Raw genomic sequence first — 12,470 nt, 5'->3', positions numbered from 1 at the left:
TGTGCAGACTCCGCTTAAATGTTCATGCTCTCCGTATTCTAATTTAATTGTTGTGTTGAGGCCTGGGCGATTTGACCTAAAAATATGAGATTTTTTCACAAAAAATTCTATTTGTTTTTTTTTAACGGTTCCTCCTGCCCCCTTTTTTTTTTTTTAATAAACCATTTAATACAAATGACAGAGATAATTCAAGTTTTTCTTTTGTTTGATCAAAAACTAGTAGTTTGAAATGGCAATCTTAGCCTTAGCAAATGTTAACTTAAATAATGTTGTTCTTTTTAAACCAGATATAAATTTGTACTTTTTAAGGAATCATTCTCAAAGAACTGAATTAAGAGCTTCCTCTGGGAAGCAATACTTCTGTCTTGAATAAAATATTTTTGTTAACAAATTCTAGCATTGCACATTGCATGCAAATAAATAAATAATAATATCCAACATTGAGATGAATAATGTGAAAACCTAAAACTTCTGTATTTAATAGAATACTTTTGTAAATAAAAATGTAGTATTATACATTGGTATTACTAACCGTCCGGAATTTTACCGTGGTTTATTATTATACCGTTTACCATTACATCCCTACTTAAGAGTAACAGGGAACTACAAGGGGTAGATTTAAAAAAAATCTGAGTATTATCGCCACAATTTCAACCACTTTCACTCTTCTGTCATTGCAATGAATGACGCATTGAGGCGCCACTGAATCCCGTCGTTAAAAGGGGAACATTATCACCAGACCTATGTAAGCGTCAATATATACCTTGATGTTGCAGAAAAAAGACCATATATTTTTTTAACCGATTTCCGAACTCTAAATGGGTACATTTTGGCGAATTAAACGCCTTTCTAATATTCGTTCTCGGAGCGATGACGTCACAATGTGACGTCGCATCGGGAAGCAATCCGCCATTTTCTCAAACACCGGGTCAAAACAGCTCTGTTATTTTCCGTTTTTTCAACTGTTTTCCGTACCTTGGAGACATCATGCCTCGTCGGTGTGTTGTCGGAGGGTGTAACAACACGAACAGGGACGGATTCAAGTTGCACGAGTGGCCCAAAGATGCGAAAGTGGCAAGAAATTGGACGTTTGTTCCGCACACTTTACCGACAAAAGCTATGCTACGACAGAGATGGCAAGAATGTGTGGATATCCTGCGACACTCAAAGCAGATGCATTTCCAACGATAAAGTCAAAGAGATCTGCCGCCAGACCCCCATTGAATCTGCCGGAGTGTGTGAGCAATTCAGGGACAAAGGACCTCGGTAGCACGGCAAGCAATGGCGGCAGTTTGTTCCCGCAGACGAGCGAGCTAAACCCCCTGGATGTCTTGGCTCACACCGTCAAGAGAAGAATATCGACCCTAGCTTCCCTGGCCTGCTGACATGAGGGTATGTCTACAGAATATATTAATTGATAAAAATTGGGCTGTCTGCACTCTCAAAGTGCATGTTGTTGCCAAATGTATTTCATATGCTGTAAACCTAGTTCATAGTTGTTAGTTTCCTTTAATGCCAAACAAACACATACCAATCGAAGGTTAGAAGGCGATCGCCGAATTCGTCCTCGCCTTCTCCCGTGTCGCTGGCTGTCGTGTCGTTTTCGTCGGTTTCGCTTGCATACGGTTCAAACCGATATGGCTCAATAGCTTCAGTTTCTTCTTCAATTTCGTTTTCGCTACCTGCCTCCACACTACAACCATCCGTTTCAATACATTCGTAATCTGTTGAATCGCTTAAGCCGCTGAAATCCGAGTCTGAATCGGAGCTAATGTCGCTATAGCTTTCTGTTCTTTCCGCCATGTTTGTTTGTGTTGGCTTCACTATGTGATGTCACAGGAAAATGGACGGTGTTTATAACGATGGTTAAAATCAGGCACTTTGAAGCTTTTTTTAGGGATATTGCGTGATGGGTAAAATTTTGAAAAAAACTTCGAAAAATATAATAAGCCACTGGGAACTGATTTTTAATGGTTTTAACAATTCTGAAATTGTGATAATGTTCCCCTTTAAAGGTTTGTTCGATATGCTTTGACTTTATTTTTTAAAATATATAATTTTTTTTTTTTTAAACAAAATTACTGTAACTTAAATCTTTATCTGCGGCCTAACAAAAAGTAGGATTTTAAATGATCAGCATTGTGAATTGATGTATTTGATGTAAATAAAGTAGTAAAAAAAAATAACATTAATTTCATGGCCATTTAAGGCTCCTGAGGACATTGTTCAGGTTTCTGTATGATTTCAAAATAAAAACTGTATTCTTAAGCAAGGTTTGTTTTGTTTTGTATGTAATCTTTTATATGATATTGTTATTCAAATAAAGATTACAAAAAAGAAAACTATTGTAACAGTGACGGCGTGATGACAATAACTGCGTAAAACAATTTGGCGGGAATGACGTAGTCTTCGCGCATGCGTGGACCGAGTACTTTTTTTTTCTTTGGAACAAACGTCTCGCTTTCACTAGCGTAAGCATTAGCCATGTTTTGAATCTCCGCTAAGGAAGAACGGGTGCGGGTGAGAACTACGGAAGCTCATGAGGGCAAAAAATATGCCAAAGCAAGATCACCTTGTTGATGCAAGAACATTTAGTATTTATTGTGGATACACAATTTTCATGGCTCAAGGTAGGGCTGGGCGATATATCGATATACTCGATATATCACGGGTTTGTCTCTGTGCGATATAGGAAATGACTATATCGTGATATTCGGGTATACGTTCTCACACAGTTGCTTTTAGCTGCGGGCATTACACTACAGGCTATTCTCCCTCTTTCTTGTCTCTCCTTCTCACAGAGACATAAAACAAGCGCACCTTCTTACATACGTCACATACGTATACGCCCTAGCGGAGCAGAGAGGTAGCGGCATGGGTAAAGTTGGCTGTGGTGCGAGTGGTAATACGAGAGAAAGAAGGTGCGAATCTGGCAACAAATGCAGGAAGAATTAATTCCCAAGAAAAACAGCACGGGGTCCATCGTCTGGCGATGGTTTGGCTTCAAGCGGGAATATGTCGAACAGACAACCGTAATTTGTCAAGTGTGGGGCAAAAGTGTTGCTACAAAAAGTAGCATTACTGCTAATATGTAGCATCATTTGAAAAGTCACCCACTAGAGAATGAAGAGTGTTTGAAACTCCGCATGTCAACATCTCCGTTCGGTGCCACACCAACAAAATGCCGAGGCAACCATTTCCACATCAACACCGTATGAAAAAAATAGTCAACAACAGAAGGAGATAACGTCCGCAGGAACCTACCACATAGTGAAGGACATACACTATTTGATTTCCTATTATGCAGCTCATTTTTATTTGACACTTATTGAAATATCTTGTGTGACATCATGCATAAAAGTGCACTTTATTTGTTATAAACTATTGTAGTGGCGTTCTGTACAAAAAGTGCACTTTAATTTAGTGTTGTTTTGATATGTCATCTTAGTGACATCATGCACAAAAGTGCATTAATAGCTTGTTTTAAAATGTCTCTGACAATCTTGCACTTTCTGTTTTGAAATGACATGAATGTTTGTGCCACTGCTTAATAACTGTTTAATAAATACACTTTTGGTAAATTGACTTAGTTGCGATTTCCCTCTCTGCATGAAAGTTTAAAATGAGCATATATTAATGCACTATGAACAAGAATGTTTTAAAGGCCTACTGAAACCCACTACTACCGACCACGCAGTCTGATAGTTTATATATCAATGATGAAATCTTAACATTGCAACACATGCCAATGCGGCCGGGTTAGCTTACTAAAGTGCAATTTTAAATTTCGCGCGAAATATCCTGCTGAAAACGTCTCGGTATGATGACGTCTGCGCGTGACGTCACGGATTGTAGAGGACATTTTGGGACAGCATGGTGGCCAGCTATTAAGTCGTCTGTTTTCATCGCAAAATTCCACAGTATTTTGTACATCTGTGTTGGTGAATCTTTTGCAATTTGTTCAATGAACAATGGAGACAGCAAAGAAGAAAGCTGTAGGTGGGAAGCGGTGTATTGCGGCAGGTGTTGTGCTGGATAACGCACCCCCGCCGTAGAATGCAACCCCTGACTGCTGTGCCGGATAACACAGCCGGTGTTTCATTGCTTACATTCCCGGAAGATGACAGTCAAGCTTTACCATTGGGACTGGGACAACAGAGACTCTTACCAGGAGGACTTTGAGTTGGATGCGCAGACGCGGTACCGTGAGTACGCATGCAGCTGCGGCTTCCAAACATTTGATCGCTTGCCCGTACGTGCGTGCCGCTATGTGCATGTCACGTACGTAACTTTGGGGACTTTGGGGAAATATATGTGCTGTATGAACTTTGGGGAGGTGAACGGTACTTTGTGCTGTGGGATTGAGTGTATTGTGCAGGTGTTTGAGTTGTATTGGCGGGTTATATGGACGGGAGGGGGGAGGTGTTTGTTATGCGGGATTAATTTGTGGCATATTAAATATAAGCCTGGTTGTGTTGTGGCTAATAGAGTATATGTATGTCTTGTGTTTATTTACTGTTTTAGTCATTCCCAGCTGAATATCAGGTCCCACCCGCCTCTCACAGCATCTTCCCTATCTGAATCCTCTAGTCCTTCACTCTCACTTTCCTCATCCACAAATCTTTCATCCTCGCTCAAACTAATGGGGAAATCGTAGCTTTCTCGGTCCGAATCGCTCTCGCTGCTGGTGGCCATGATTGTAAACAATGTGCAGATGTGAGGAGCTCCACAACCTGTGACATCACGCGCATATCGTCTGCTACTTCCGGTACAGGCAAGGCTTTTTTATCAGCAACCAAAAGTTGCGAACTTTATCGTCGATGTTCTCTACTAAATCCTTTCAGCAAAAATATGGCAATATCGCGTAATGATCAAGTATGACACATAGAATGGACCTGCTATCCCCGTTTAAATAAGAAAATCGCATTTCAGTAGGCCTTTAATGTAGACACATAGAATCATCATACTGCTGTGATTATATGCATCAAGTGTTCATTAATGGCTAAGGCAAAATATCGAGGTATATATTAGGGATGTCCCGATCCGATATTTGGATCGGATCGGCCGCCGATATTTGCCAAAAAATGCGTATCGGCAAGGCATGGGAAAATGCCTATCCAGATCCAGTTTAAAAAAAACTCCGGTCCGTGTTTTCCAACACACCGATTTAAATAATACATTCCACTTTTCTGCTGCTCCGTAGTTTCCGTTCCGCATTTTCCAGCACACCTTCAACACATCCACAGGTCTGTGGAATCTCACGCAGTTGCTTTTAGCTGCTGGCATTACACGACAGGCTCTTCTCACTCTTTCCTGGGTCTCCCTCTTACAGACAGCGAGTGCACCTTCTTACACACGTCACATACTGTCACGACATACGTCACATACTGTCACGTCATATGTCACATACGTATACGCCCTCCTTGAGCAGAGAGGTAGCAGCATGGCTAACGTTAGCTGTGATGCTAGCGCAGCCGCTAAGGTGCGCGCCTGCTCAAACGTCCTCTGCGCACGGCAAATCTATGCCACGCACAAAATCAAATAAAAAAATAAGCGCATAACAATTTTCGACACACGGACACGACAGAGAAAACAGTTTTCGTCATCAATGTTCAAATATTGTGACGTCTGTCGAGACGCTTATCTCCATTCGTTTCCACACGCCCACACCATCAAAATGCTTGAGGCAAAAATTTCCAGATCAACACCGTCTGAAAAAATTAGTGATCTATTTAGTTGTGATTTCCTTCTCTGCATGAAAGTTTAAAAGTAGCATATATTAATGCAGTATGAAGAAGAATGTTTTAATGTAGACATGCAAGCCTTGAAAGAAAATTTTGAAAATCAAGACTACATTTCCTGCAAATGAGTGCATTTCTACCCTATATTTTAACTTTAGATTTATTCTCATATCAAACTCTTTTGGCTGTCTTTTTGACACTTACATCCGGCGCCCCCCTCCACACCCCGGATTAAAAATAATGTAAATAATTAAATGTGATTATCTTGTGTGATGACTGTATTATGATGATAGTATATATCTGATAGTATATATCTGTATCATGAATCAATTTAAGTGGACCCCGACTTAAACAAGTTGAAAAACTTATTGGGGTGTTACCATTTAGTGGTCAATTGTACGGAATATGTACTTCACTGTGCAACCTACTAATAAAAGTCTCAATCAATCAATCAAAACACATAGAATCATCATACTGCTGTGATTATATGCATCAAGTGTTCATTCAAGGCTAAGGCAAAAATATCGAGATATATATCGCGTATCGCAATATGGCCTTAAAATATCGCAATATTTAAAAAAGGCCATACCGCCCAGCCCTAGTTTCAATGATGCCATTTCTGTTTGTCATGTATAATTTTGTCTATTTTGTGTTTATCCTTGAATAAACAGGTCAGTTTCTTGTTACCAACCATTGTGTATTATTCAAACTCACCTAATTCAGCTGGCTAGTTGTTATCAAGAGTACTAAAACTCTTTTCAACATGATTCTGACAACTAAGTAGGCTAAATAACTTTAAACTTTAATACATGCTCGGATAGGCCAGTATCGGTCAGTATCGGTATCGGTCAGTATCGGTATCGGATCGGAAGTGCAAAAACAATATCGGTATCGGATCGGAGGTGCAAAAACCTGAATCGGGACATCCCTTGTATATATCGTGTATCGTGACATGGCCTAAAAATATCGAGATATTAAAAAAAGGCCATATCGCCCAGCCCTAGCTCAAGGCTTAAAACGTTAACATTTTCTCCTGCCTTTGTGCTTCTGTCAAGCAATGGTTTTGATCGTAGCCGCTTGTTATTTCCGTGCCTCCCCGATGTGCCCGTGGTATGTGTATGCAGAAGGATTTCTGAAAGCTGCAGATGCTCCCATGGCACTGCCATCCTGACATCCAAGCTCCTGGAATATAAATCCTGGCTACAATGTGCATTGGCTGGCAGCTCATCATTAGACTAGGAGATTATTTGTTTATTTCAAACCTCCCAGGACATGGCGGCCTGTAGTCAGCTGCTGACCTGGGAAACAAATAAGAAAGGGAATATTTTGTTCAGAAATTCGCTCATTTGTAATCATAATTTGAATCAGGTTTTGTCCTGTTAAATTAGCATGCAATGTAAGCCCTGATTGGTTGTGTGTGAGTGTGTGTGTGTGTGTGTGTGTGTGTGTGTGTGTGTGTGTGTGTGTGTGTGTGTGTGTGTGTGGATGAATGCGAGGGTAAAATAGTATGATTCTGTCTGGGTATAAATGGTGAGAAGACTTAGCCCGGTTTGGGGATTAGAGAAGAAAGGGGCGGGGAGCATTCATGATCTGTCAAGGGCTTAGTTCCACAGTTATCCCTACGGCAGCAGCAGTGATGGCAGCGGCTGTGTTTTCATTAGTCTAATATTCAGAGAAGCTCCACAATTATGTAAGAGTGACGTGCTGTCGTCCTCTCTCGGCTGGCCTACTGCGTCGCAGAAACGTGGCCGTGTTCCTTTGATCCTCCATCGCTGGGGAAAAAAAAACAAAAAGACATCTGAGGGGAGTGTGTGTTCCGGCGCAGGACTTGTAGTAGTCACGCCACAGCAACCTTGCTGCTTTGGGGCTGGTTGGCATGGACGCACTAATGCGTTGAAGCGGCGAGGAAGAGTCTCTGCGAGGCGGAAAAGATGAGCACGCACGAGGAGCTGCTTCGAGTCTTTATTTGAAAATGGAAGAAGGGTAAATCTGGCGTAGCGTCAGCGTGATCTGTGTGATGCTGTTGGCCTTGGAGGAGTATTACAGTAGAAGATGAAGTTCAAGAAGTTCATCACGATCATGCAGGCAGCAATGGGGATTGTACCTTTAAACAAACGAGAGCTTCTGCCACCCGGCAGGAAACTATGGAGACCCCCGGGGTGAGTAACTTTACTTTGGGTATTTTTACAAGCTTGTACAGCTTGTTTACCACAGTGCAGAACTGCATCTTCTCAAGATTTACTCCAGCCGCTGGTTATTTGGAACTTCCCTGGCTGAGGATGCGAACATTATTAGGAGGCTTGCTAGCACTTAAGGACTTAAGGATGGATTCTTTTTTTTCTTTCTGATAATCCAGTCATAGGCAATGTTGTAATAAAAAGGTAGTAGTTATGGTAAATGGGTTATACCGTTTTTTTCGGAGTATAAGTCGCTCCGGAGTATAAGTCGCACCGGCCGAAAATGCATAATAAAGAAGGAAAAAAAACATATATGTCGCATTTTTTGGGGAAATGTATTTGATAAAACCCAACCCCAAGAATAGACATTTGAAAGGCAATTTAAAATAAATAAAGAATAGTGAACAACAGGCTGAATAAGTGTACGTTATATGAGGCATAAATAACCAACCGAGAACGTGCCTGGTATGTTAACGTAACATATTATGGTAAGAGTCATTCAAATAACTATAACATATAGAACATGCTATACGTTTACCAAACAACCTGTCACTCCTAATCGCTAAATCCGATGAAATCCTATACGTCTAGTCTCTTACGTGAATGAGCTAAATAATATTATTTGATATTTTACGGTAATGTGTTAATAATTTCACACATAAGTCGCTCCTGAGTATAAGTCGCACCCCCGGCCAAACTATGAAAGAAAACTGTGACTTATAGTCCGAAAAATATAGTACTTGTATAGTGTGTTTCTACCTTCAAGGTACTCAAAGCGCTTTGACACTATTTCCACATTCACCCATTCATTCACACACTGAGCAAGGGTGAAGTGTCTTGCTCAAGGACACAACGGACGTGACGAGGTTGGTAGAAGGTGGGGATTGAACCAGGAACTGGCACGGTCACTCTCCCAACAGCGCCACGCCGTCCCCAGTAGTTGTGCCTTCCTCTGCAGACCTTCACAAGTACACACCATAACCATGAACTGATTAACGTGGACCCCGACTTAAACAAGTAGAAAAACGTATTCGGGTGTTACCATCAATCAATCAATCAATGTTTATTTATATAGCCCTAAATCACAAGTGTCTCAAAGGGCTGCTTAAGCCACAACGACATCCTCGGTACAGAGCCCACATAAGGCTATTTAGTGGTCAATTGTACGGAATATGTACTGTACTGTGCAATCTACTAATACAAGTCTCAATCAATCAAAACCTTAAAGACTGAACATTGTGGTGAATACAAATGAAGGGAGCAGAATGAAAAAGAGAAAATAAATCTCCTTGTTTGTTAGAATTAGCACAATGTATTTAGTACCGTATGACTACAAGGAAGAATCAATCTTTGTAAATTAGATTTATTTGTACAGTAACTACAAAACAAAGAATATGTCCGGACACTTCTGTCAACAAACACGTAAAGTTTGTACATTAGTTACACATAATACTACAAGGGTGTCCCAAACGTCACTATTCGAAACATTCAATATTTTATCATTGGGACAGTTGTGAGGCCATCAGCATTTGACAGCTTAGGCTTTGCAGTTTTTGCAAGCTTATCATTCTCCTCCCCATGGCTCGCAAATGTACTTTTTAACAGTGTTGCAAAATTTCCACATGGAAATACGTTTTTCTGTCCTTGACTGTTCAGCACCAGTTTGTAAAGCTTTAAGCCCGTCACACTTTTTCAACACGTAGGGCAATTTACACTGTCTATGGCAAGTTTCTTGAAGCAGGATCTATAGCAGTGGTTCTTAACCTGGGTTCGATCGAACCCTAGGGGTTCGGTACGTCCGCCTCATTGGTTCGGTGGAGCCTCCGCCGCGGAGGTCAAGACACACCCGACTCATCGTGTAAATAAAAACTTCTCCCTATCGGCGTATTATGGATATGGAAACAGCAGAAGTCACTGATTTGCAGGTCTGTAATTTGTTTTGAGTTCATGCACTGTGTTGGTTTTGTTCTTTGATCAACGTGATGTTCATGCATGGTTGATTTTGTGCACCCGTAAAAAAAACATATAACTTTGTCTTGAATTTGAAAAAAAAACCATTTTATTTTTCACTAAAGAAGGGTTCAGTGAATGCGCATATGAAACTGGTGGGGTTCGGTACCTCCAACAAGGTTAAGAACCACTGATCTATAGGGATGTAACAATATGGCAATTTTAAGAAGACCAAGATGTACACAATTGATAATCTTAATTGCTCAGACAGCAATGTGTTTGTACAAGTTTAAATTTGGTTTGGGTTACCACGTTTATAATGGGGAAATATGTTAATGTGTCTTTATTCATGTTACTATTTAAGACAGCTAGTTATTGGTGCATGAGCTTGCTTTTCTAGTAAATGAGCAGGAACACAGGTCAGTGAGTTTATCGAAGAGTGGTTATCACGGTTTTCATGATGATTTAATTTAAAACTGTAATACTTAAATGTCAGGTGTTTTACCACAGATTATCATTAATACTGGTAATCGTTACATCCCTAGCATGCTACTACCACCACTGATTAAAAAAAAACTGAACACAGAGAGCACGCGTTCGTGCAAAGGCAGAGGGTTTGGTATCAGAATTTAGTTTATTATTAGTTTATTATTCTTTCGGTCAATGGTCAACAAAATAAACAAGAAGTTTTACATAAAGAAACTGATGTAAATTCATAAACAAACAGTTGTACATTCATAAATTAAAAAAAAAATGTTGCAGACCGAAAGGGTTTAGGCTGAAGTTGAACACTTCATTCAGTAACAAAATCAGTGGCGGTAGAAGGAGGTCGTCTGCAGGTTTGTCAAGAACAGATCCAGTTTCCAGAAACTTGCCATGGACAGCGTAGATTGTGCTAAACTGGTGCTGAACTGTAACTTATTTCCAGGCAACAGTTTTGCTCATGAGCAAGAGAATGAACTAAAAAATCTATAAAAAAAAACCTACAAAACCTAAGCTGTCAAATGCTCTCTCAATGATAGTTGAAACAAAATAGAAAAACAAAATAGTTGTATTGTAATGTTTTGGACATGTGCAACTGTACATACTGTATGACTGTCAAGTAATTAACCGTATAATAACTAAAATGACTACTCGCCTTGCTGACCTTTTGTAAACATGATAGCCTTTACTTTTTTTTAGCCTATATTTCCAGTAGCCTATATTTCTGGTAGCTTATACTTATTCTAACTTATGTTGTACAAGTGGTTTTGTTTGGCCTCACATTCTTTGGATGCTACATGTTACACCACAACAAATAACATGTTTTCATTATGATTTGACTGCATTTAAAGTACTGTAAACATTGTTAAAAACAGAAAAGTCCAATACTGGCCATAACCTAAAAAAATAGAATACTTATAGGTTTTGCTGTATAAATAAACTCAAATCAACAACTGCTTTGCTACTCTGGATGTCATGGACGTATTTTGTGGATTCTGCTGAAATCCATGTTTTAATTCAGTCGTGTCTTCTCTGACTTAAAGCATTAGTGCTTATGTCCTCACATGACCTTACAACAGGGCTCAACGCAACTGTGCACGGGACCCATTTTTACACAGAAAAGGACTTATCTATTTATTATTTTTCTTACCAAGTATACAATAGTTTCAAATTGTATTTAGCAAAATGGTTAACATTTATCGTAAAAAAAAAAAAGATAAGACCATATGGCCAGAATGCCATTTGTGCCATTTGTTTACAACTGAATGAAATGCTTACGCGGGGGGAATTCCAACTATTTTTGCTTTGGTAGTAGTCGATCCACAGTGATCGTTCTGCCACACAATACCTCAATGCTCACGAGGGGAAATTACAAACCAACGACTGTTGTTGGCTTTGACAGTAGGATTGCTCATTACATCAAAACAGTTGTTTTTCTCACTACGATAAGGCGAAACCATCCTTGCCCAGGCACACCCTCTTGGTTTTTGGAGTATAAACCTTTGGGGTTTTGGCACCAGCCGCTGAACTAGATCTGACCAATCTATGAGCACGAACTGATGAAGCCTACTCGGGTTAGAGAGGCGAAACGTCGTCCAAGACAAACCAAACAGTCCAGTTGCGATTGATTGAATGCCCTAAGATTACAATGACCTGGATGAATGAGAAGGTTATATATTAACATGAATTTTAAAACAAAGTGATATGAAGTAGCTTTCTTACATTTTCTGCCCATAATTCAGTTATTTTGAAGCAAACCACAGAGAAGATTACATTTACAATGAATAAACAACATTTTGACAACAAAAATATTTTTGATCCTTTCAGTTTGTTGGTAAGCAATGATAATAATTAGGGATGTCCGATAATGGCTTTTTGCCAATATCCGATATTCCGATATTGTCCAACTCTTTAAAGGGGAACATTATCACCAGACCTATGTAAGCGTCAATATATACCTTGATGTTGCAGAAAAAAGACCATATATTTTTTTAACCGATTTTCCGAACTCTAAATGGGTGAATTTTGGCGAATTAAACGCCTTTCTATTATTCGCTCTCGGAGCGATGACGTCACATCGGGAAGCAATCCGCCATTTTCTCAAACACATTACAAACAC

The 12,470-nt window shown here is 39.8% G+C and overlaps 1 protein-coding gene across 8 annotated transcripts in view; it reads left to right on the top strand.

Annotated features, from left to right (window-relative positions):
• Positions 1–12,470, top strand: part of tjp2a (tight junction protein 2a (zona occludens 2)) — a 124,385-nt gene that overhangs the window by 14,038 nt on the left and 97,877 nt on the right. For 4 of the 8 annotated variants that reach the window (XM_061980793.2, XM_061980785.2, XM_061980788.2 and 1 more), the window contains exon 1: positions 7,367–7,900. The exons of 1 other annotated variant lie outside the window; for it this stretch is intronic. In XM_061980793.2, coding sequence (XP_061836777.2) covers positions 7,794–7,900 — 107 coding nt within the window. In that variant the 5' untranslated portion in view covers positions 7,367–7,793. Of the gene's footprint in view, positions 1–7,365; positions 7,901–12,470 lie in introns of those variants that run through there. 3 more of the 8 variants (XM_061980792.2, XM_061980786.2, XM_061980787.2) reach the window with 2 other exon arrangements.

This window comes from Nerophis lumbriciformis, linkage group LG20, assembly GCF_033978685.3.
Source record: "Nerophis lumbriciformis linkage group LG20, RoL_Nlum_v2.1, whole genome shotgun sequence".
NCBI lineage: Eukaryota > Metazoa > Chordata > Actinopteri > Syngnathiformes > Syngnathidae > Nerophis > Nerophis lumbriciformis.
This window is presented reverse-complemented; position numbering and strand designations above follow the sequence as displayed.